General features: G+C 45.6%; 1 protein-coding gene across 5 annotated transcripts in view; it reads left to right on the top strand.

The window, feature by feature from the left end:
* The window catches only part of CCDC149 (coiled-coil domain containing 149), a 106,394-nt gene that overhangs the window by 24,383 nt on the left and 55,393 nt on the right, over positions 1 to 26,618 (top strand). For 4 of the 5 annotated variants that reach the window (XM_021100561.1, XM_021100560.1, XM_021100557.1 and 1 more), the window contains 2 exons: positions 10,585 to 10,746; positions 12,284 to 12,322. In XM_021100561.1, coding sequence (XP_020956220.1) covers positions 10,585 to 10,746; positions 12,284 to 12,322 — 201 coding nt within the window. Of the gene's footprint in view, positions 1 to 10,584; positions 10,747 to 12,283; positions 12,323 to 23,595; positions 23,777 to 26,618 lie in introns of those variants that run through there. The other variant, XM_021100559.1, reaches the window with a different exon arrangement.

Raw genomic sequence — 26,618 nt, 5'->3', positions numbered from 1 at the left:
GCTTAATACTACATTGATGGCTGTCTTAGGAAAAAAAATATATATCAGGAGTTCCTGTTGTGGCTCAGTGGTAAGTGGTAACAAACCCAAGGAGTATCTGTGAGGATGTGGGTTCGATCCCTGGCCTCACTCAGTGGGTTAAGTATCCAGTATTGCCATGAGCAGTGGTGTAGGCTGGCAGCTGCAGCTCCAATTTTCAACCCATAGCCTGGAAACTTCCATATGCCACATGTGAGGCCCTAAAAAAGAAAAAAAAAAAAAGTGTGTGTGTGTGTGTGTGTGTATGTGTGTGTGTGTGTGTGTGTAACATGCATATACTATATTTCAGCTTTGTGGGGACCAAAGTTTACTTACTGAGCACTCACGCTGGGTCAGGAGCTGTGCTTGGCTCTGGAGAAGCAAACAGGCCTGAGTTGGACTCTGGTTCCAGAGACCTCGGTCTGTGGGAGGCAAGGTGGGGGCGGGGTAACTGTGCTGCGGGGTGCGATGCTCTTAATCAAGATGTACCCACAATGCCGTGTGGCTGCCAGGAGCCGGCTCTTCCTCTGCCTGGGAATGACAGAGGGCTTCCCAGGCAGGGACTTGTGAGCGGGGTTTTGGGGAGGATGAGAAAGGAGAGAGGTGAGGAAGAGCGAGTCTGGGGGAGCAGGACGAGGGACTTGTTAGAAACACGCTGGGTGCAAAAAGTCAGAGAGGTGGATTGCGGCGAGACGGTGCAGGGCTCTCGCTGGCCTCTCCCTACAATGGAGATATTTCTAAAGAGGAGGGGCAGGACCTGATATATAGTTTTCAAAGGAACTTGTACCCGGACGAGATAGCTGGGCAGACAAGTGGGCGTGGCCGTGATGGTCCTGGCTAGAGATCAGTGGGCAGTGCAAATTAGAGGTTCCAGGAGTGGAGTGGCTTATTGAAGCTTGGAGATATTGGCGTTCCCGTCGTGGCTCAGTGGTTAACAAATCCGACTAGGACCCAAGAGGTTGCAGGTTCGATCCCTGGCCTTGCTCAGTGGCTTAAGGATCCGGTGTTGCCATGAGCTGTGGCGTAGGTCGCAGACATGGCTTGGATATGGCGTTGCTGTGGCTCTGGCACATATGAAGCTCCATGTGCTGTGGCTGCGGCCCTAGAAAAGACAAAAAAGGAAAAAAAAAAACATTGGAGCTATGGATTGTTGACGACTTTTTACCTTGTGCTGCTTATTGGATGGGGGGAGGAGGTATTCCTGGATGTGGGGAGAGGGTAGGGCAGGAAGAGGACAGGAACGGAGTAGAAAGCAGAGGGGCACCAGGGGAGGAAATACCTCTATGAAAAGAGTGAGTGTGCCGTTGAGAAGTTTCTAAATCATTCCTGAGCGTGACCTCTTCAGCCACACGTGTTGATCATCCCTCCGAGAAGTCTTTCTGCATCAGCAGGCCAGGTTCTTGCAGCAGCTAATGAGAGCGAGCCTTGATCCCATCAGTAAAAGCAGCCAAGGACCACGAGTCATTGTTTGACAGAGAGGGTCACTTGGCGGAGAAGTCCCCTGCCTGATGTCCTGGCTACCTTCATCTCTCTCGGCAGTTATCTGGTTGTAAAGCTATCCAAATAGTCATGTAGTATATCAGATAGTCATTTAATTATTATGTTCCTCCTTGTAGCAATTATGACTTGCTTTATCGCAGATAACAGTAAATGGATAGATAAAAGCCACTGAATGGTGAACACGGTGGGTTTGGGTTTTTAAGATGAGAAGCACAAGGCTACCTTCAAGTGTTTGCGTGTGGGCATGAATTAACATCAACAAGTGAGCTATGAGCTCTGCTTTTAAAACATAGCTAAATGCAGTTTGAAAGAAATCTATTTTTGAGAGGATAATAAAAACATTTCATGGTATCTAGTATACATGCCAAAAACTGGGCATATTTTACCAAGTTTATTCCATTCATGTTTCCCTGATTACCCAATATACTTGGTGTGTGTGTGTTTTCCTTTCTCCACTTGGTAGGTGTATCTACCCCACTGCAGCCATGTAAACTTCGCCACTGTATACTTGTTTCTGTGTATCCTGTGTAGAGGTTCAGAGGACCTCCTTGTCTATCCATTCAATATATAATAGTTTGCCTCTGCTAATTCCAAACTCCCAAGCCATCCCCCCCCCACCTCCCCACCTCCTTGGCAGCCACAGCCCTGTTCTCTATGTCTGTGAGTCTATTTCTGCTTTGTAGATAGGTTCGTTTGTGTCACATTTAGATTCCTCATATAACTGATTATAGTATTTGTCTTTCTCTGTCTGACTTACCTCACTTAGTATGATCATCTCTCTTTCCACCCATGTTGCTACAAATGGCATTATTCCATTCTTTTTTATGGCTGAGTAGTATTCCATTGCATAGATATATGTAATATCTCACGTCTTCTTTATCCATTCATCTGTTGATGGACATTTAGGTTGTTTCCATGTCTTGGCTATTATAAATAGTGCTGCTATGAACATAAGGGTGCATGTATCTTTTTGAATTATAATTTTTTCTGGATAGATGCCCAGAAGTAGGATTGGAAACTGTGCAGTTCTTGCTGCCATGAAGGGGAGATGTTGAAAGAAAACCTATAATTAGTTATAGAACTCAAAGGAATAAGTGCTTTGAAGGAAAATGACACATTATAAGGGTAATAGTCTGGATATTCTGGGTAGTGGTAGAGCTTCCTGAGAAGGAAACATTACTGCAGGGATTTGGATGACGCCAGGGAAGAAGCTATGCAGTCCAAGCAGCAGGTAGTGCAAAGGCCCTGAGGTTGGAATTAGCTTGATGCGGCCAAAGACTAGCAAGGAGGCCAATGCGGATGAAGAGCAGTGAAGTAGGGGGAGCAGAAGGACTTTGGATCTTTGTCTTAAATGTGATGAGAGGCTGTGGGGGATTTTGAGATACCGCATGTCACCATCTGCTCCCATTTGAAAAGCACCTTTCTCATTACCACTTGGGAAATAGATGGTCGGTGAGTAGCAGCAGGAGCTAAAAACAGGAGGCTAGGGCCACAGTCGAATCAAAAGCTGATGGTGGCTTGAAGGAGGGTGATTGTGGGGGAAGTGGGTTAGAAGTATTCAGATTCAGTATGTCTTGTGAAGGTAGCGCCTGTGGGATTTGCTGATGAATTAAATGAGGGGTGGCAAAGAAAGAGGAGTGGCAAGGGTGATCCCTCCAGGGGCAAGTCTGAGGGGACATCAAGGGTTCCGTTTAAGATGCTCCTGAGATGCTCAGAGAGAGGTACCCGTTCGAGAGCAGAGCAAGCGGTGCAGGTGAGAGGTCTGAGCTGGGATATCAATGTGGGTGAAATCAGCGCAGAGACGACAGTGAAAATCATTGGAATGAATGAGATCCTCTTGATATGGGGCTGTGTAGGGGTAGAATTCCAGGTAGTGAAGAGGGCTGGGGCGTGAGTCGCATCTTGGGCCATTATGAGTTCAAGTGCTCTTCGAAAAATAAAATGTCTCATGCCTACAGTTCAGCTGGTGAGGATCCTGGTGTGATGCGCTGCCCACACTCCCCCGCTCAGCTAGCCAGAACCTGGGGGCCGTGGACTTGGCTGACCACTGAGAAGGACTGTAGGTGGTCTCTGTCACCTCAGCCGTTCCCCATGACCCAGGATTGAAAAGGCCCCAGGAGGGCTGCCTGTCTTCCAAACAGGGTCTCGAAATGCGGTGAATTAAAATGCATTGCTTTCAGTTACACAATTATCTCTAAGAGCGTCTTATTAAAAATATGGTTTGACCCAAGAGAGGTAATTTGTGGAATTGCTAATCATTTATTTGGTACTGATATAGAATACTAAAAAGAGTTTGGAATTTGTAGTTAGGAGCCCTCGTCTGAGCTGACAGTTGTTAGTTATGTGACTGTGGGAAAGAAGTGATCTCAGCTATCTTGTCTATAAAATGGGGAAAACAGTATTGGCGTACTAGTCGTGTAGTGCTGCCTACTGAACGAGAGGGTCACTGGGAAAATGTTTTGTAAGCTTTCGATGCTGTAAAAAAATAATAATGCTGTTAATTTTGAGAACACTTACAAAGCCAAATGTTAGCATGGTACCTTTCCTTTCAAGCGCACCGTAGTCTCAGTAAGATGGGCAGAGCAGGTGTTAATGAATCAGAGTTGTGCCTCGGTCCCAAGAACTGGTTAATTATTTCTATAACTTCATGGCCTTTATTTGAGCATCTTTTATACCCACTCTTCTCTCAAAACTCATTTCAAGCATCATCTCTTCTGTGTAGCTTTTCTTTCTTGCCCAGTACCCACCCCCAGCCTCTTGTGTGCCTTTCACTAAATGCTTGTTGAATGAAGGTGTCGATGTGCAGAGTAGCTGATTATAGAAGAGTCCTTTCCCAGCTTTAAACATGGCAGCCCACAATCAGTGTGTGGAAACAGGCATGTTTTTACTCCTACCCACATATTCAAAAAAGAACGGTTCATGAAACAACACTTTTTATTGCATGGGGTTCATGCCATATTCTGTTCCACTCTGTATCGTTGTTGTTGTTAAAGAAAATGAAGGTTGCCTTTGAATTGATTTCACCAATGCATCATGACCCACAATTGGAAGACAGTGTTAGGGCAGATGCTGGCAGCTGGGCACCTCACTGGTTGCAATTGGGCAGGTCACGAGCGTCAGCTGGGGGTTGACCCCCACTCCAGGGTTCATGCAAATTCTCAGGCGTAAAGGCATTAGGAAGCTATGGGAATAGGCACCTAAGCATTGTGCTGGCTGGAATACGTATTGCATGGATCATACTCTTAGTTCTTTCCAGCCTGTTTACGAAAGTCAAAGTCTAATAAATACGTCGGTTTTGGACAATTGACTGTTGGAAAAAGATTTGCGTTTAATCACATGTCCGTCTTTGAGACTATGTAGATTTGCAAGGGTGACTTTCCAATGAAAGGCAGGATCCCCATCGGAAATCCTTGGGCCCCAGATGTGTTTCCGAGGCAGGAGATTTTGGCGTCTGAAAGGAAATGCAGCAGGCACACCATATATTGCGTACCAAGCCCAGTCAAGTTGTGGGCAGCAGCCAGTCACCAGATGCAATGATGTGTCTTCAGTACGTGTATGAATTTTCACCATCAGTGGCATAAATATGGGAAAAAACCCTCCCGTCAGCCGAGGTCACTAACAGGATGGGAACACATTTTCAGTTTTCAGAGCTTTGGGGCTTTCAGAAAAACCCACAAGGGATTGTGGAAATTACATTTCATTATCCAGGTATCATGTTTTTCCTTTACAAAATCCCCAGGACCATTTATCCCTTTAGGAGACCAAATGCTTGGCTCAGTGCCCAACACGCAGTGGGCACCCAGGAGATATGTGTGGGATGAGTGATTGAGACCAACTACAGCTTATAGAAAACTCTTATTACTGACCACGCTGCTTTTGAGGAAACAGCCTCTTGTTTTATCCCATTTGGTTTAAGTGGATGGAAACTGTTGCCACTGCTTCGCTCCTTCACAAGGAGCAGACGGAGAGATGCTCCCGAATTTGTAGGGGTTTTTTTCCTTCTTCCTTCAGGCCTTGCCTCTTGGGAAAGAAGCGACAGGCCCACTGGTTTTAGAAGGGGGTGGGCGAAGAGATTCCAGGTACAGAAAGCAGCCAAATTCAAAATCCCCCTTTCTTTGCTTCCCTATACTGCAAATACCAACTAGATGGAGTCACCAACTCCATGAATATTTCCATTGTTTTTCACGGAAGGCTTGGTTTGTGGGGTGCCACAAACTTAGCCAGACAAGGACCTGGGTCCACATTTTAGCTCTGCCAAACCCTTGGCATGTTACATAAACTCTTTAAGTCTCACCTTCTCATTTAGAAAATGTGCATGATTGTCTTGTAAGGATTAAAGGAGATCGTCCATGGGGAGCATTTGCCACATAACTGTGGTTTTTGTGATTGTTGAGAGTAGCAGTTGTGACCATGTTAACACTCGTCCTCATGGTGGTCACGTGGTAGAAACACAGAAGAGGGTCGATAGAATCTCTGTCCATCTCCCTCTCCTGGCCTTCTTTGCTATGGACTGTATTAGTCAGGATGGGCTAAGTTATGCTCTGGTAACAAACACCCCCTGAATCTTTGTACCCTAACAGTACCAAAGGTTACTTCTGGTTCACGCATATATCTCTGGGGACCCAAATGACTCTTCGGGACAGTTGTCTGCCCTGTTGGTTCTGTGATCCAGGTTGTGTTGGTGACGCATACCTTGACTCTTGGGAGCTTCTACCCTGGAAGTGACTCATGTTTCTTTCCGTCCCCCTTTATTGGAGAGAGCAAGTTACATGGCTCTGCCTGACTCCAAAGCAACGGGGAATAATAGTCCTGCCAAGTGCTTGCAAGGAAAGGCGAGCTAGAAGTACTGGAGAGAGGCACTCATGTCACGACCCAGACATTTAGCCTTTTCTCACTCTCATGTAAATGGTTACTGCAAACACAGCTCTGGCCCCAGCACCCTTTCCAGCCAGGCGGCTGTCCTGAAGCCACCACTGTCTGGAGGATCTGGAACTGCCACTGCTGCAGATGATCTTTGGAAAACAGTGAGCCAGCTCTGCCCTAGACAAGGCAAAGGAAGCAATTTCTAGGTGCTCGAAGTGAGTCATGCCTCTTGGACTGGAGCCCCTCCCTGCAGTGTTTTCGCCAGCACCCAGCACCCCAGTGATAACATATGGGATGTTAAAATCATGGGTTCCTCTAGTTGGTGGGGACTCTGGGAACCCCGCTCATTTTTCAAGTGCGGAAACTGAGGCCCAGGCAGCATGCGTCTTGTTTCTTGTGTTCTGTGGCTTTCCCAGGGTCCCAAAGGTTCATGATCAGCTCATTGCCAGACTTCCTCCTGGACAGAAGCCTCTTGACTCTGCCTAGTGATTTTCTACTGTCCACCTCCTTCATCGTCTATGCCTCTTCATCCTCCTTAGAAGCAGAAACCTCCCAAGCACCGTGACTTGGCTTGTCTCACTCTCTGTTCTATTTCTGGCCCCTCCTAAGGCTGAGTGAGGTTGGATCCGTGCATTGGCTGCTGGTTCGGAGCTGCCAACAGAGGAGGATCTCGAACAGCTTTTTCTTTCCTTCCAGTTTTTGTTGTCATTGTTGTTTGTTTCCAGTTGGAGGGATAGGACATGGGACAGTTGAACAGTTGCCACCACAGGGACTAAATGATCACCATTGTAGAATAAGGAGAAATTCCATCCCATTCTCCTGCACTGCTCCCCACCCCCACCCTCATACACCTCCCAGAGTTCCTATTGATATTTTAATGAGATTCTGAGTGTATAGGATCTTTGGCCAGATGATAAAATATAGTCAGTGCTTCTGCTTCTTCAGAACCCCTCTGTGCTGAGGTGACACGGACAACCAGGATGGCCTGGCGTGGAGCTCCTGGGAGGCTCTGGCCTATCAGTCCCTCCAGATTTTTAGTTGTTTCTAACTTTGGAGACACCAGGAGACTGGAGGCATCCAGAGCCAGGTTTTCAAAGCATAGCTGGAGAAAGACTCACCTCTGCCCTGTGCCACCTGCAGATTTCTGAGCCAGCCCCCAGAGCTGGACGATACAGGCAGCATATGAGCAGGAGCCCAGGAATCTGCTTTTCACAAGCATCCCAGGGTGATGGAGAGCAGGATTCCTTGCTGATGTCACCATGCCGAGTGGCAGGACTCTGGAGGTGGGGAAGGGAGGCGTCCCAGCGTCCCACCTTCAGTTAGAGCAGTGCCACTTTGAGCCGTTTTATAAATGAGGCTTCAGCCTAAGGTTTGTCCTGTTGATAACAATAAATGACGTGGAATAGCATTTTGGAACTTCATTTTTCTAGATTATAGTAAGCAGAGGAAAGAACAAACCAGCAGTGGCCTTCTAAAGACTACCCTTTCCTTGGTGTGGCTTCATCTTCTATACAGAAGGAGTTTCTTACCCTCTGAACGAGCTTATAATTCTCCTGTTTTCCATGCCCTAAGGAGAACCAAACAGCAATTCTACAGCTCATGTCCCGAGTCTTTGGGTTTTAGCAGAGGCCTCTGTGCCTGTTTTCTATCAGATATCTTATCTCAATCTCAGAGGGAACAGAAGCACAGTACCGCCCTCTATAGCTTCCAAGGACCTTCGTGGACCATGCCTTGGGAGAGAACTGGCTGCTCTCGTGGACCCCAACATATTGCAGTTCAAGGTCAGGGAACTTGGATTCCATTTTGCCAATAAGTGATGGCCCTTACCTGGTCCCCTTCAGTGGGCCGGGTGTGACTCTAGCCTCACCTGCTGCCTCTTACAACATCTCCACACGGTTGGGAGTGTCTTCCCCAGAGTTGGAAGATGCCGTGTCTTTTTGGGGACTTAGATTCGGATCTGAGGAATTGGAGGGACAAAGGTGACTGACTTTGGGCCACTAGTGCTAATAGCACGGCCAACCAAGGCTGCCGATCACGGGCAAGGAACCGGGCACGAGGGCAGATGTATTAAACTGTGTGTAAATGGTCTTTTTTCCTGTGAAATCTCAATACCTCCCTTAGGACATTGCGGTTCAGGTTTTTGAGCTGCTCTCCTCTGATATTTACTCGTTGGGGATTTTATTTCTGAGAAATCACTGTAGCAACAGAACTATTTGCCTCCACGGACACGATGTCAAAGTCTTAAAATCCAAGACGTTTTAAGGCAGGATTCCAGCCTCATTACTGCCAGGAATAAGATTCATCCAAGGTGGAAGTGTCCTCTCTTAGAACTCAAATCTATCTCAGAATGGCTTTTCTTTCCCCTTTGTTTTTGAAGTGAAGCAATTACTTTTTTTTTTTTTTGAGAAAAAAATGTGCTAATGCACCAAACTCTCTTTTCCCCCTTTCATTTATTTGAAATTGAACTTAACAAAGTCAGTTCCAAGCAAGCACTATATATGAGTAATGCTTTTTGTCCATAAAAGAGCATTGACTCAATGGGATGGGAGTGCTGATCCCCACTCTGCTTTGTGTGAGCGTCCACAATGACAAAGTGCTCGTGTCAGAGTGTATAATGAAACTATAAATTGTTTTCATGAATGCTCTGAATTTGGTCTTTTACGGGGCAAATTCAAAAGGTATTTAGTGCCACATTTCACAAATGTGAATAACACCAGGCGGTACCGGAGAGCCAATAAAAGTGCAGAATCCCAGTCGGGCTCACACCGGCCCCTGCGGAGGGTGATTGTCAGGTGAGGGTGGGTCATGATGGGGGAGTTGGGAGATGGAGGGACCATAATATCCCTCACCTCTGAGGAAGAGTTCCAGCAGCAAGCGACACCTGACTTTGGGGGGATGATTCAAAGTGTGGCTAAAACACTTAGCTCATAAAATTGGTCTCTGGGTAGTAGATGTCTGACCTGGAATCACAGAAGCTGTACACACCTCTGGCCAGGTTTAGTGAACAAAAATTCTCAAGTGAGGAGTTCCCGCTGTGCCACAGTGGGTTAAGAATCCGACTGCAGGGGCTCCAGTCGCTATGGAGGCGCAGGTTCAATTCCCAGCTCTGCACAGTGGGTTAAAGGATATGGCATGGCTGCAGCTGCGGCATGAGGTTGAAGCTGGAGCTGGGATTCAGTCCCTGGCCTGCGAACTTCCACAGGCTTGGGGTGTGGCTGTCTTAAAAAAAAAAAAAAAAAAAATTCTCAAGTGAGAAAATGTCTGCTGGGTTACATGGGCAGGTGCAATCCACTGCAGTGATTTATGGTTCAATTTGATTATTTTATTTTATTTTTTTAATTATTATTATTTTTTTTTGTCTTTTTGCCATTTCTTGGGCCGCTCTTGCGGCATATGGAGGTTCCCGGGCTAGGGGTCGAACCGGAGCTGTAGCCACCGGCCTACGCCAGAGCCACAGCAACGCAGGATCCGAGCCGCGTCTGTGACCTACACCACAGCTCACGGCAACGCCAGAACCTTGACCCACTGAGCAAGGGCAGGGATCGAACCCGCAACCTCATGGTTCCTAGTCGGATTCGTTAACCACTGCGCCACGACGGGAACTCCCAATTTGATTATTTTAAATTACATTTTGGTATGTTTTAATATAGAAGCCGTATAGGTGTATTCTATAAATTTTAGAAAACACGAGAAAGTATAAATAATTTTTAAAGTATGTGCAGATAATTTTGCCACCAAGAGATAATTGTTGGTAATATACAAAATTTTTATTAAATCTTTCTCTCATTTTGTAAAATTTTAATAGCCTTTACATAATCTTATCTTGATATATAAATCCTTTTTTAAACAAAAATTTGGGTTTGGCTATCTGTTTAATCTATATATGTAATTGCTGAAGAGGATTCTGCTTTTTATTTATCCGTGAAGTTATCTTCCTTGTCTCAGTTGGCCAAAGTTCATGAACATCCAAGGTTTTGGTTCCGTCATGAGGGGGAGTCTGTCAGGGTCTATAGCAGCCTTTTGGCTTATATGTCATTGACTAACAAATGCCTCTGGGTTTATGATCTGAAAACAACAACAAAAAGGCAACAAAACGAAACAAACCCAAGCCTGCAGTGTGTGTGAACTCCATCCAGCGCGTGTCAAACGGAGGGAGGCCAGTGGAGGGTTTTGAGCAGTCGTGTGGCTTTGTTTATTCTGCAGTACCTGGTGTGTAAAAGGAAGCTGGAGAGTAAGAAGGAAGCCCTGCTGATCCTTTCCAAGGAGCTGGACACATGCCAGCAGGAAAGGGACCAGTACAAACTCATGGCCAATCAGCTTCGAGAGCGCCACCAGTCCCTGAAGAAGAAGTACCGCGAGCTGATCGTACGTATTGCGTCACCGTGACGTCCCTGTTTCCTCCTAAAGCGTGCACGTTTTAACGTGCGTGCTGTCTCTTTAGAAAGACGTTGAATTCATACAGTTCCAAAGTGGAAAAATTAAGACGTGAAAGGCATCGCTCCCATTTCCTCTACGACCCGGTCCCGCTTGCTCGTTGCTAAGTATATGCTTCCAGAGGCTTGTTCTGGCGCCTGTAAATAGACACACATCTCTGGATCTGTGCGTGTGCCTGTTTACTTATTAATGATATGGAGTTTCTAACAGAGGCTTCATGGTACAAATCTATGCTAATACAGAAGCCACTAGCTGCATGTGGCTATTTAAATTTCATTTTAAATGAATTAGAATTAAAATCGAACACTCAGTCTCACGTATCACTTTGCATGAGCTCAGTTGCTGTACACGGCTGGTGGCTAGCGTATGGGATCGGGCTGATATAGAACGTTTCCCTGGTGGCTGCTATATTGGACAGTTGGCTGTGGGACATTTCCCTCATTGCAGAGCGTTCCTCAGACAGCTTTGTATAAATGTTCTAACACTTGCTTTTTTCACTACTACTTTATTTTAGACCCCTCTCTAGGCCATACATACAGATTTAACTCATTTTTTAAGACAGTGGCATAGTACTAATTCTGTAATTTTTAAACCTTTCCCTCTCCTGTCAATTAGATTTTCTCTGGTTTTCATATGGCAAGATTTTTAAGGATGCAGATTATACTGAAATGGAGGGTACCAACTGCATAGTGCTATTTTGCATTCTTGCTTCTTTTCTTTCTCACTGATGCCATCTCTTTTTTAAACTGTTGACATTATTGCTTACGTCGAAGTGTCTGTGCTGGGGTCGTTGAACTGCCCTGGAACAGCAATACAGTGGAAAGATTCTTCAGGTTAAAATCATGTTAATTTATATGTGGACAGAATCAGATAGAGGAGTATTCATTTACTGAGCATTTATCATTCACCTAAGATATTTATGTATTCCCAGATGGCACACAAAGGAAGGGGATTATATTCTTTAAAGACAAAAAGTCTGATAGGACTAGAAGTTCTCAGTTAATTTTCTTTTATTTTGAACATACCCTATCCTCACCTCTGCCCCCGCCAAATTGTTCTGCCCATAGAGAAAACTCAAGTGTGTGTGGGTAAGACCATCCATCACTTTTCCTTTGGATCTATTTAAAAGAGGAACTCAAACCAAATGAAATATTAGTTCAGTTTAGGTTCTGCTCAAAAGTAATTTTGATAAATCCGGTTTATTTATTTAGTTGGCTCACATCGTTTTAGAATACATGTAGAATGGTCCTGATCAGACCTGATTCCTTAGAGGTTTTCCCAAAATAACTCTGGCTCAGTTTATAGTTAAACTTTTTTAAAAGTATGTTTGAATTTGGTTCAGCACATCGCTGGTTGCAGGGGGCGGGAGTGGGGAGGGTCTGGATTTAGTTCATAGTTTGCTTCAATTCCTTGAATCTAAGCATATGTTATCCTTTAAAAATAAAATGTAACATTGGTTTCTTTGTAGGATGGAGATCCATCACTTCCCCCGGAAAAGAGGAAACAGGTAAGAGTTATTCCTGATCTTTGATAACTCTCTGGATGTTCATATGGATGCCTTACAAGTGGGGGGTATCGCTGGGGGGAGGGGGTGGTAGAGAAATGCTGACTGCAAAAAGGGGCTGGGCATGGGGTGAAGGAAACCCAGTGGAGTCTGATGGGGAGGAGGGTACCCGCTGACTGTATGGTCTTTCATATTGGGAATCCCACTGGGAGACCCCGGGGTGTGGGCGCCCTGCTGGAGGACCTTAGTTTCCTGTTCCGTGGATGGACACTCTGCTGCCATTTAGCTGCTCCCAATCAATTTTCAAAAGCCATCTGACCAGCAAGACTCACAAGCGTACGTTTTTTTTCTCTTAAATGGTAGTTAACATTGCTTATTGACAAATTTGGTTTTTCCCATAGATTTTAGGTGCCCACAGATTTTTATCAGTGAACACACACACACACACACACACACGGATCTGTTTCTGGACTTGCTTTTCTGTTCCGTTGAGCTTCCTGTTGACTTAGAATAATGTGGAGCAATCAGTCCTGTGATTGTTCCACACTATTCTGTTTTTGCTTTATAATACTTTTAATACCCGTCTGGGCCAACCTCCTTCCTTTTCAGATGTTTCTTATTTGTTTCTTTTTAAAAATGTAACTAACAAATATTTTATCAAGTCCTTCTCTGGTTCCCACACCCCCCCCCAACCCATACCTACTGGTATTTTGTTCAATGTACAGATTAGTGTAGGGACAGTTAACACATTTATAGCATTACATCCAAGAGTACTGTACATCAAATTCGTTTTAATCCAGTTACATATATATCTTTGTTAGAACTTTCCTCAACTTCACAGTTGTTCTGTCCTGACATACCCTGAGTTAGCCTTTTATGGGCTTAAAGGGAGCCCGGATGATGGAGATACGGTGTTATGTGTTCAATGCTGTGGAAAAGCCTTTGTATCAGAGCAGGGCTTCAAAACTGGTGGATGAAAATAAGGACACAGGAATTGTTTCCTGTCCTCGTAGCTGTAATAGCTAAGTCAACATCTTGTTTTTGTTCCTTGATCCTACACCTGACACAGCATGTAAACTTGTTAGGTCCATAACCTTGTGATTTTTGATGCTGAGTAAACAGTATGCCCAACACACACACACGCGCGCGCACACACACACACACACACACACACACACACAGCGTTTCCCCTTAAATAACAACTCATTCCTGTGGTTACCCTTTCTGTCATTCCATTCTGCACACTCCCACGCTCCTTTTCATTTTTATTTGATTATTTTGTAATGCTCCAGGTTTGATCTAAAGCCAGATTTTTCTATGGAGTTAAGTGATGTGGTTCTTTCTAAACCAAATGACATGGGAATGTATCACAAATGTTTAAAAAGTGGGATCCTTAATCTGGAATTACTAGCTGTTTCTGTGGTTTTGGTGGCTATGAGCCAACATCTTCGCCGCGATTTTAGAGTTTGTTAGTATTCATGAAGGAGCTTTACAGTGCAAGTGAATTCACGTTCCGTGACTTTATAATAAAAAATTTACATTGACTGAAGAGAATCTGATGAATTCCAGTAAGTCTGTCAAGCTGCATTCTTACAGCTCTAAAAAAAGAAACCAAGTTCAATGTCCTAAGCACTGGCTTTGTAGCTTTTAATATGGCATTGCGTTTCTGTCCCTTTAGGATTTAGTGTGGTGCTGTGAACTTGGGCTCTGCATCTTTCCTGCCGGGGTTGAATGACGTGGGATGGATTGGAGTGCAAGTGATGGAAATTCTAAACTGCTTAAACCATGAAGGAACCCATGTCCTTGTGTAACCACGAGTTGGGAGGTAGTGTGGGTCTTAGATGCTGTGCAGTCATCATGTAGTCGTGCTCTCCTCTGCACCACATTCTGCAAATAAAAATACAGGACACATGGGTGAATTTGAATTTCAAGTAGATGGTGAATACTTTTTTAGTATAAGAGAAGGTACCATGCAAAGTGCAGGAAATACTTATGCTAAAACATTATTGATGGTTGATCTGAAATTCATATTGAATTGGGAGTCCTATATTTTATCTGATCACTCTACCACTGTGCCCATTTTTTTTTTGTCCGTGCCCATGGCATGCAGAAATTCCCAGGCAAGGGATGGAACCTGCACCACAGCAGCGACCTGAGTCACAGCAGTGACAATACCAGGTCCTTAACCAGCCAAGCCACCAGGGAACTCCCACTATGTCTGATCTCTATCAGCGTCCTTTCAAAATGAGCATCAGCTTTCTCCTAAAGCTGGTTGTTGAGGCAGACAATGCAGCCATGGAATAGAAGTTCTTCCCTCCAGTCTAATTGGACCAGTGTAAGATGCGATCCTATTCCTGGCCACTCACATTCACCAGGACGGTCCTGTACATTAATTGGCTTAGATGAATCATCTGGGATAGAAGGGCTTAGGGAGCCAGCAATGACACCCAGAAAACCCATTGTTTGGCCTTGGGACATTTCTTTGGGTGTCTGAGACACAGTCTTCTCTCCACAAAATAGGAATAAATATGTGCCCACCGCATAGTGTGAATGCAAGGAACAAATGAGATGACACAAGTAGAGTCCTTGCCACAGTGCTTGGCACAGGGTGAGCATCAAGAAACATTTATCATCTTCTCTTCCTCCTTAATATCCCTTTTTTTTTTTTTTTTTTTTTTCTCTTTTTAGTGTGCCGCACTGCAGCATATGGAAGTTCCCAGGCTAGGGGTCAAATCAGAGCTGTAGCTGTTGGCCTACACCACAGCCTCAGCCATGTGGGACCCAAGCCTTGTCTGCAACCTGTACCACAGCTCATGGCAACAACAGATCCTTAACCCACTGAGCGAGGTCAGGGATCGAACGCACATCCTCATGGATCCTAGTCGGATTTGTTAACTGCTGAGCCACGAGGGGAACTCCCATCCCTTTCTTTTTTAAACCATTGTCTATTAGTGGGCCATTGTCAGGACCGTTGTGGTTATACTTGGCAGCTTGAAACAGCTTGGGCTAAAGAGAAAGTTCCTGGCTCACAGGGACTCAGAGGGGTTGGGTGAGCAGCTACTTTGGGAGGCAGACATGCAGCCAGAGCTCCAGGACCAGCTGCCACCAGGACTCCGGGCCCCCAGTTCTCTCTTCTGCCCTCAGCATCCTCTGGATCTGTTGTCATTTCTTTTTCTGGACCCGCTTTTCTCTGTAGAATGAGCCCATGAGGGCTGCAGACCCCATGTCTTTGACCGCTAGAAAAAAGGTGCTCCCTAAATCCCAGAGTCAAGCTCCCCTAGCCCAGCTCAGGCTCAGGCTAGGGGCCCATTTCAGAGTCAGCCAGGCACGGCCAGGCATCCTATAGCTACCAGGCGACTTCTAATCTCGTGGTGAAAGGGTGCTGGGTGGACCGAATCTGAACCATCTGCTTGCTCTACACACGTCCTTTTTTTTTTCCTTTTTATAGCTGCACTTGCAGCGTGTGGCGGTTCCCAGGCTAGAGGTCAAATCAGAGCTGTAGCTACAGCCTAACCACAGCCACAGCCACACCAGATCTGAGCTGCATCTGCGACCTACACCCCAGCTTGCTGGCAACGCTGGATCCTTAACCGACTGAACGAGGCCAGGAAACAATGCCACGTCCTCATGGACACTCTGTCGGGTTCTTAACCTGCTGAGCCATAATGTGAACTCCTCTACACACTTTCTTGAGCCGGTCTTAGGGTAACAGTAACAGTGGCAGCCAGCGTTTCTGAGTGCCCACGCTCCGAGTGGGTCGACCCTGTGCCCAGCATCACACGGTAATGATCCTGTAATTCTCACACAACCACGGGGGGTGGTGCTTATTACTAGTCTTCCCATTGGACAAATGAGGAAATTGAGGCCTACGGTGGTCAAAGAAATGACCCAAGGGAAATAATATGAGTAATTGGTGGTGGAGGCCGAGTTTACAGTCCTACAGTCCACCCAGAGTTCATGCTGGAGCCACCATGACTCAGTAAGTATTTACTGAACACCTTCCGGGTGTCCTGTGCTAATGAGACGCCAGGGACCCGGGTGAAAGATGACCCAAATCCACGAGCGTGTAGAACTCACATGGCGATTAAGGTGACCAGACCTTCTGTTTCCTCGGGATCATTGCCATTGTCACCTCTTGTCCTGGCATGATTTGTATCCTTGCACCTTTCACTCTCCAAAGAGTCTTGCTTTGGATGACAAATAATATAGTCACTGTAATTGGAATGGGGATGCTATGAGCAAACAATGAATGAAATGATTGAAATATATAGAGTGTTAAATGGTAATTGATGCTCTGGAGAGAAGAATATAACCAAAGCCAAGGACGAAGTTGTGGTTTAGTAATAGAAGAAACATCTTGCTGAACAGTTGAGAGGGGAAGTAGTTCTGGTATTTGGGAAGATCTTACCTGTTTAAAATATATCTTCAAATTTTATTTGCTTCTAGCTACTTAGTTTATTCATTAAAGCATGCGATCGGTTTGGGGGTTGGGATGGGAGGTGTTGAGATGCCCTCTTCATTAGCTCAGTGTGGGGAAGAAAATGCATCATTAAATTTGCAGGCGCTGGTTACAGTGAAACTTTCCATTTAGCCAGAGGCAGACAGCCTTGGTACCATGTGTCAGTACCAGGAGGGAGAGACACAGTTTCCTTCTTACCTTTTCATGGGCAGGAATGGGGGCAGAAGCATGCGCCCTGACCTGGTGTCTCCTATTTTATGGCGTGTTTATCCCAAAGGCAAAACAGTAGGTGAAGTATTTACCCCTCTGACTGCAAAGCAAATGTACCTTGTGTAAGCAGAAGGCGCTAGAACCACAACCAGATGCTGGGGAAATAGATGGGACACGGGGGTCAAGAAATCCGCGGGTTGGGAAAGTAGAAGATGCCGCATTGAGCATCTCGTTGCCCTTGGCCTGCAAGCCAAGACTTCCATTTTTTGACTTGAAGGAGAAATTTCTATGGACTCTTCCCCGGTTCATTTCTCAGCTCAGAAGGAGAGACTACTAGAATCACTCTGTTACTGAACGAATGTCTTTTCCTTTTTCTTTTTTTTCTTTTTATGGCCTTACCTGCAGTGTATGGACATTCTCAGGCTAGGGTTCGAATAGGTGCTACAGCTGCCGGCCTGCACCACAGCCACAGCAATGCAGGAACTGCCACTAAGGGAGGCCAGGGTTCGAACCCACATCCTCATGGATACTCTGGTTCCTAACCCTCTGAGCCACGATGGGAACTCCCTCAGAGAGTGTTTATGCCCCGCCCCCAATTCAGATGTTGAAACTCTGCTCCTCAGTGGAGCTGGAACCTCCAGAAGTGGTTGGGGTGGAATGAAGGGGTTCGGGGCCCTTTAAGACTCACAGAGAGAAGAGTTCCCGTCTTAGCTCAGCGGTAACAAATCCAGCTAGTGTCTGTAAGGACTCAGGTTCAATCCCTGGCCTCGCTCAGTGGATTGGGGATCTGGCGTTGCCATGAGCTGTGGTGTAGGTGGCAGCATGGCTCGGGTCCCGCGTTGCTGTGGCTGTGGTGTAGGCTGCCAGCTGCAGCTCTGATTCGATCCCTAGGCTGGGAACTTCCATATATTGCAGGTGCGGCCCTAAAAAGACAAAAAAAAAAAAAAAAAAGAATCCTGTCCTCAGTGTTTGCAGTGCTTTGTAGTTTTCAGAGACCACGTGCACCCGCATGTATGCACGTATGTGTCAGCGTATGTATGTCACTCCCAGCCTTCTTCTGAGGTCACAGTGGCAAGTCAGGTCTTTTCATAAAGTCACCAGGCAGCATCATGGATGGCAGTGGAGGACAGCTTGGGTTCTGGCATCCAACTGTCTGCATTCAAATATAACACTTCCACTTGCCGGCCAGCTGGCCTGGGGCAAGCTGAGTAACCTCACTGAGACTCGATTTCTTCCCCTCCAAAGAGAACACAATAATGAGACATATTCATACAGTTCTTGTGAAGCACTGGTGTGGTAATGCTGATAATGCCCACGGCCTCGTACTTGGTGAGTGTGCGCAGCGGGTCTTGGCTCTTTTTTTATTTTTCCCGTGACTTGTCCAAGGTCACACAGAGGGTTAATAGAGCAGGACTAAAAAAAACAGATCTGCTCGTTTATGGTTCAATGTTCTAGTTCAGGTGTTTGTTCCCTATTCGACTCTTAGGCTGATGGAACGGGAAGGAAGCATTGTCAGCGTTTAATCCAGCCCATTTTGGAAATTCAAAGATGATCCGAAGCCCTCTGCTTAGAGCCAGAAGCTGAGCTAAGGCTCTTTACCTGTTAAAGACCTTACCAGGCTCTTTGCTATTAACACTTTGCTAGTGTTCCCGCCTGTGCCATCCAATATCTGGCCATCCTGTCTTCCTGCCTTTTGGTCTCCTCCTCACAGGACAGACCAGAACTTTCCTGCTTGTAGTTCTAGAAGTATGGCTGTCAATCAAGACTCTGTTTTAGAAGTTAGAATCCTTTTTAAAACAACTCAATTTCCAATGGCAAATCATCCGTTAAAGAAGCTATGAAGAAATCGTGACAACAGTGATTTCACTAATAGCTTCTCGTGGGATATTGAAATGAAAATTTCTTCTTGATACGCCAGGCAGAACTGTACACAGAGCGCCTCTCTGCACTGCAGTGCGAGATCACCAAAAGATCTCAAACGACCCTTTAAATATTTTTCTTTTGCTCAACAAGCAGTTCCTCCAAGGGAGATAAAGGGGAATTTAAATTATCTTGGGTTAATCTTCTTATAAGATGGGATTCTTTGGGGTCGCAGCAACACGTCCTTCCCACCCCCACACACTCCGCCTTGAATAAACAATCAAATGCGTCTTTGTCTTTCCCCGTTTTGATTTCAAGCCGATGTACCACGGGAAGTATTCCTCCTGGTCCAGGAGGAAGCCTTCGCTTTCTTCCCTTAAAAAGTGATGGTTTATTAAGACGGTGACATGTGCCAGGATGACAGCCCTGGAGAAATCAGCACAGAGTGGCCCTTTGTGGGTTAGGCGGGAGCCTTTAACTTCAGTCGAAAAGTCCTCTTGGTCAATCTTATTTTAGTTCCCCCCCCCCACCCCGTGACTGCAAATCAGAGCAGCTTGGTATCTGCGTCCTGGTTTGATGCTCAGAACCTAAAACTTCCTTCAAAGACCTCGAGTGCTTTGAGATGTTTCTTTTTATAACACTTTGAACAGTATGACTTTCCTGTTACACCAGGGAAACTGGGAAGAAATCCAGGGTTCAGCCTGCGGGAATGCTCCCCAGTCACAAGAACAGTAACTTCATTCTGAGCACTCATGCCTCCTGCTTGGAAGCCCTTCACATTCCTGCCATGGTTTTTGTCAGGAAGGTGAGAACATCCCCCAATTTATAGATGAGGAAATTTAGGCTCAATGAGTCTAAAGAACGTGGGAGCTATTAAGGGAACCACTAAGTGGCAGATGCAGAACCATAATGGCCAAGATGAAGCCAGCATTTATTTAAATAGCAGCCTCCCAAACCTATGTTTGCCTGACGGCCTGGAAATGCCTTTGTTTGCAAGTGTGTGTTTGGAGGTGATGAGCTGGGAGAAAGCTTTGGCTGGCTCCTTGCACAGCCCCAAACCAAGCGCAGACGAGCTATGGGGTGGTGTTTTTTGGTAAATAAGAAAGCTGTCGCTGTGCTGTAGCGGAGGTCATTGCCTTGGCAGTTGCTGTGAATAGGGGGTCCTTGCTCAGCAAAGCAAGTTTCACTCTATTACTATGAACACGAGAGTCACCATAGACCAAAGCAGCGGAGTAGAAATTGCAATTCAATTTGCTATCAATCATATGTCCCAAATACACTGGATGGTTCATCAGACATTTTTATTTTTACATAGTCTTCCTTAATCCAATACTTTACCCTATGGAAGGTGCAGGTTTATAGGGTTCAGGGGTCAACACTGTGTAGTTGAGTAGCATTTTCTAAATCCTCTCTCTTTTCTTTCTCTCTCACACTTTTTTTTTTTTAAATCTTCTTGAGAAAGAGCCTGGAACAAGATTTTACCTGTCTCTTATTTTTTCCGCCCTTTCCTTTTTTGAATTCCGGTTTTGGCCTGTCAGTTTCATTGAGAAATAAGTTTCTAGGATTTTCTGGCATGTGTCCTTTGTACATTAGGATGGAGAATGACGTTTCTACTAGGTTACGGAAATGGTAAATATGTAATAAATTACAAAGATTTCAGGATGACTTGAGGGCTTGTAGCTAGACTATGGCCCCTCTTCCCTCCTGGTGGCTGGGCTGAATGATTTAAGGACTCTGGTGAAAACTTGTGCCCATCCCAGGTTCAAAGGTTCATCTTAAACTTTTCATCACTTTCTTTCAGATGGTTTTTCTCTTTTGGAGGGGAAAACATTTTCCTCTACCCTCTTAGGTTCAGTGAATGGGGACCTGCAAATTTAACAGATAGAGGGCAGATTAACAGGAGAAAAAAGCATACAAGTTCATGAATATTTTATGTGCATAGGAGTTCACTAAAGAGAAGTGAAACTCAGAGAAGTGTTTGTTTGTTTGTTTGTTTGTTGTCTTTTTAGGGCTGTGCCTGCAGCATGTGGAGGTTCCCAGGCTAGGGGTCCATTCGGAGTTGTAGCCACCGGCCTACACCACAGCAACGCGGGATCTGAGCCGCCTCTTCGACTTACACCACAGCTCATGGTAATGCTGGATCCTTAACCCACTGAGCAGGGCCAGGGATCAAACCTGCGTCCTCATGGATGCTAGTCAGGTTCGTTACAGCTGAGCCACTATGGGAACTCCTCAAGTGTTTAGACTCCAGGCTTATATACAAGTTTGATAAGAAAAGGGGGTGCTGGGCTTTAAGAGATGATAAATTGGGGGAAAGTGACTAGGGAATACATGGGGAAACTCTTGGAAAAGAGGGTTATTTTAGTAAGGTTCGTTTATGCAGACTCTCCATGTTTGGTGATGAGAGTTGCTCTTTGTGGTACAGGAGAGAAGGAAACCTCCTCACAAGTGGAAATTTATGCCCTGTTTTAGGCTGAAAGGAAGGGGGAAGAATATTTTCTATATCCGTTGATTCTCAGTTGCCTTCTAATCAAAATAATCCTTACAGCAAAGGAGCATGTATGGGGATGGCGTATTCTGATTCTCTCATATCCAACTTTTCATTTCTGACATCAGAGAGAAAAACGGCATATAAGGGATCCTTCCCCCCCCCCCCGTGTAAAAAATTTAGGAGTGTTTCTTACAACTGGTGTCCTGCAATCCCTTCCTTGTACATCAGTCTTGGTTACTTGCTCACTGAAAACAAGGTTGGTAGATGCAGACTATTACATTTAAAATGGATAAGCAGTGCAGTCCTGCTGTACAGCACAGGGAACGCTATCCAATCTCTTGGATTAGAACATGATGGAAGACAGCATGAAAAAAAAAAAAGAAAAGAGAGAATGTATATATGTATAACCGGGTCACTTTGCTATACAGCAGAAATTGAAGGAAGATTGTAAATCGACTATATATCAATAAAAAATTTTAAAAAAGAAAAGAAAACAAGGGTCCTTAAAAGTGGTTGTCATGGCCAAACACGATCGTTTTTTAAAAACTCCTACCACTTCTTCTAAACTTAAAAACTGTATTGCCTCTATAGTGTAACTTTGGATGTATTTTGCGGCCCCATAAGGAAATTCAAACACAATGGGAGGGGCAAGAGCCGGTGTTTAGGATGCACTTAGATTTGACGAAAGGGAGACAAACAGCATCCCTTGCTCATATGACAAATTAATCTGCCTCCATGAGAATGTCTCCAAAGAGACAAAGGTTGGGGTGAGATGCTCACAGCTCTCTCAACTCCCGGCCTTGGGGACAAGTGTCAGGATTTGTAGTCTTCATCTCTGTGCAGAGAGAACTTCCATGAGTGTCATAGTCTCTGCACCAGGGGCCGGGCTTGGCAGGTGCTTGGGGGGACATCCATTGTTACAGGGGTCCAGTTGCTCTTGACAAAAGAAGGTGTGTCGGTAGACGGAGAGCTGTCACGTCCTTCGGCTTCGGGTCTCCTGTGTTTTCATCATCTCTCCCTCTCCTCTCTCTTCCCCATCACAATTTTCATAGCTAAACCCCGAGCTAGAAAGAGCGCCTAAGTGTATGGATTCTACAGTATACTCCGTTAGAGTCAGCCTTCCGCCGTTATCAAGGCTCGAATGTCAACCTTTTAACGTCAGCCCTGGCTAGATCTGAATATTTAAAAGAGGCTTCTTTTGAAACCTTTTCATGTTTTGCTATTTCTGCGACACCCCTCCACCCCCGCCCCCGCCGCAGAGATTTAGAGGAAATAATCCGTTGGTTTTGTTTTCCTTCCTGTGAAATCCCTGCCAGTGTTAGACGGTCTGCCACTTTTTCCTGACATCTCCTTTAGGTCGTGCTGCTCTTCTAAACTGATGGTCACACAGTCCTTCTCAATAACACAGAGACAAAACGCTCTGCATAGCTGATAAATTATAAGCCGGCATCTCGTGTTAGCTTGATGGATTGTTATCGTGAATGGATGTGAGTCATGGGTGTTATTTTTGGTCAAAAGAATTGTGTGAACTTTTCTCCTCTATTTTGGGTGCTTTGAAATGTACCACTGTTTCTTTTCTGTTCTGTTCTTTAAGGTCTGTGTCAAGGAATTAGGCACCCTATCCGAAGAGTCATTTTCTAGTTTTCACAGTTATTGTTTGGGAGTTGAGGAGGTGGAGGGCCTGAATAGAAAAGAATTATGTGTTGACACATAAGCCAGCCTATGAAACGGGAAAGAAAACTACAGTCACCTGCTTGAAAAGCGGGGGGTGCCTCCCCCACCCTACCCTACCCAGGGGTCAATTTGAGAGCTGGACTAGATTTCCTGTGAATTCTCTTGGAGATGATGTGATTCTAATTAACCATTGTCTTGCAGCTACTGTAGAAATGCTTGCTTTTATTTTGGTAGATTTCTTTTCAGCCAGGCGGCAGAGTAAATAATGTTTGACAGTCGCTGTCTCCTGAAGCAGCCTTGTCCTCTGCTTCCTATATGGCTGGAGCCTTTGGTCCTGGTTGCCCGCCTTGTTCTAATATCCAAATACCTGGCAGCATCGCTGGGCTCCGTGCTCTTCAAAGTGAGGCCCGAGGACCAGCGCCAGGCTGGAAGCTGCCGTTGCTGGTACCCGTGACAAGATAAGTGCCGAAATTGAGAATAAGCGTTCAGAAACGTTTATAGCCATCTGACAGCGTGATTTTATGTCAGTTAAATCGAGCAAACACTTGGGGCCTTGATGTCTTCTTAAATTTGTTTCCCTAGGAATTGATGTTGATTGTCTTTTGCACAAGTACTGATCTTTGACGGATTGGAGATGGAGGTCTTTCGCCACTGATGGTCCGAGTTCTACGGATGTCGCCACTGCGGTTACATGGGCGAGCAAACGTCAGGGTCTTCCCGCCCACCTGAGGGTAGCAAGCTATTATTGATTCAAAAAAGGAAGGTTAGGGACCCTGGAGATTTTTTGTTTGTGTGTTTGTTTGTTTTGTGTTTTCACTGTTTCAAACACTTCTTTCCAAACATCTCTTCCACTGCTTAAGAAAAGCAGGCGCCTGTGAAGGTGAATTTTGCTGTGTGTCCTGCAGGTGGGGTGCTGAGATGCTGTGTGCATGTGGCTTTTAGCTGCAAGCCGGCACCAGGCTCCTGCTCCTGCCCCGCATCTGGGCCAGTCCCTCTGGCCTAGGGGCCTGTGCCTCCATCTGCCCGGGGAGGGATTATGCTTGCTGAGCTAACGTCTGAGAAGTGTTCTGGAGTCCCCTGGAGGAAAAGAGAGGCCACCCATTTGTGATCCCGAGTGTAAGGAAGAAGAGCTGCAAGGTGGGAGGGGAGGAACCAGAAAAAGAAAAACCCAGAACTCAGCCATCTTTCCGCTTCACCGCAGCCCCTGGGGTCAGCCTGGGCTTCAGGCCTTGAACTGCTTTCCAGAGTGGAAGGCTTGTGGCGGGGGTCGGGAAAGAGCCAGTTGCTTTGCTCCCACCTGGAACTTGCCCCAGGATATCCACAAGGCTCACGCTCACCCTCTCTCCTTTTTCAAGCCTTGGTTTAAATGCGGCCTTTTCCGCGACCCCTTCTGTGGCCTCATGCCCAGCACACGCTGTTATCTTTGTCTGCAGTATTTTTTTCCCACGGCATTTATCATCCAACTCCTAGGTCATTATTCATGTTATTATAATATAATGTAATTCCTATAATATCATCTATTAAAATGTAAGTTTACAGGGGCAAGAGGCTTTGTCTGTCTTATTCACTGCTGTATCTCCAGAGTCTAAAACAGTGCCTGGCACATAGGAGGCACTCCATAAATAGTTGGGGTATACATGAATGGGTGAATAATGAAGGGGCAGGTTGTCAAAGGAGCCAGCTGTGTCCAAGGAGCCCTGTGGCCAGATCCACTCAGCTGTCATCTGAGTGGTTGAGTAGAGGCCACTGAAAGGACGGAGTCGAGGGGAGGTAACCAGACTTTAACCAGTACCTACTGTGAACAGGCACTGTGGTAGGTGTTCTATGGTCATCATTCAACCTGAGCATCAAATTGCCACATTAAGTATGGATGGTTAGATGGTTAGCTCCATTTTAGGGAAATTCAAGAGGTGAAGAAACTTACCCAAGGCCATCACCCAGCCCAGTAAGTGGCAGGACTGGGATCCATCTTCGTTTACCTGATTCCCAAGCTGCTACAGTGATGACACCAGATCCACAAGCAAACCCTGGATATGAGTTTTGCAAATACGGGGTTGAGAACTAGATCACGCTATTGAGTCACGTTCACAAAAAAAATGAGTGGACATCAAGGTTAGCTTAATTCCAGCCAGTGGGGGTTGAGTGAGGTTTCTATGCAAGGTTGCATGCCTGGCTCTGGTTTCAGTGTTTTATTATTCCAGATATTTCCCTAGGTTGAAACAACCACCTCCAGACTCCACATATTATCTTTCATTTAAGAAATGTTTATGGAGCATCCGCTTGGTGCCTGGGGAGCTCTAACAGTTTCCTGGTAGCCTCTTTAGGACTTTTTAGGTACAGTATCATGTCATCTGCAAATAGTGATAGTTTCACTTCTTCCTTTCCAATTTGGATTGCTTTTATGTCTTTTCTCTGATTGCTGTGGCTAAGGCTTCCAAAACTATGTTGAATAGTAGTGGTGAGAGGGGACGTCCTTGTCTTGTTCCTGATCTCAGCGGGAATTCTTGCAGCTTTTCACCATTGAGAATGGTGTTAGCTCTGGGTTTGTCATATATGGCCTTTATTACATTGAGGTAGGTTCCCTCTATGCTCTTGGTACTTAGGGTAGATCAGTAGAGAGAACAAAGCTCCTTGCCCTCCATGGAACTTCTTTCTTAGCAAGGGGAGAAAGACAGGAAATAAACAATAAGCAATAGCATATGTAACCATACGGCGATAAACGCTAAAGGAAATTACATGTAAAAGATGGCGAGTGCTATGGAATAAGTCGTGTAGGAGAAATGGCTTGGGAGATCAGGCGCAGGTGGGCAGCTTGTGGTATCGAATAGTGGTCCAGGCGAGCCCCATTGAAATGGTGAACTTTGAACAAAGACCTGAAAAAGGCAGGGGAGTGAGCCAAGAGGTATTCTGGAGGGAGAGCCTTATAAACCAGCAGAGATTAGTGTTGAGATGGGCTTATGACTGGTACTGTGGGGAACAGCCAGGAGGTGAGCTTGGGGGGAGCTGAATGCAGGGCTACCTTGACGGTAGAGATACCGGCTACCCTGATGGGTGGGATATGGGAGATGAGATAAAGCCTGGAGTCAAGGATGAGCCAACGTTTAATCTTTATTTTTATTTTATTTATTTATTTATTTTCGTCTTTTTAGGGCCACACCTGAGGCATGTGGAAGTTCCCAGGCTAGGGGTCAAATCGGAGCTGCAGCTGCCAGCCTACATCACAGCCACAGCAACACCAGATCTGAGCCGTGTCTAGGACTGACACCACAGCTCACAGTAACATCAGATCCTTAACCCACTGAGCAAAGCCAGGGATCGAACCTGCGTGCTCATGGGTGCTAGTCAGATTCGTTACCACTGAACCATGACAGGAACTCTTAGGTTTAATCTTTGTACATTTTCATTTTATTCCCTTTTGATTACCTGACATAATTGGGTTTTCCCACAAGTATCGAAGTCTTTTGGAAATTTTAGCGCCTGGTGTTGCTCTGGTCCATGGTGCTCTGGATTTGGGTTTCTTAAACTATCACATGGGAGGGAATCTAAAAGAAGATTTTCAAATCCCCTGCATGACTGTTTCTAGAAAATTCTTTTCCAGGAGTCAG

The sequence above is a fragment of the Sus scrofa genome, chromosome 8 (genome assembly GCF_000003025.6).
Source record: "Sus scrofa isolate TJ Tabasco breed Duroc chromosome 8, Sscrofa11.1, whole genome shotgun sequence".
In the NCBI taxonomy this organism is placed as follows: Eukaryota; Metazoa; Chordata; class Mammalia; order Artiodactyla; family Suidae; genus Sus; species Sus scrofa.
Note: the sequence above shows the minus strand (reverse complement) of the source record. Positions and strands in the feature narration are given on the sequence as shown.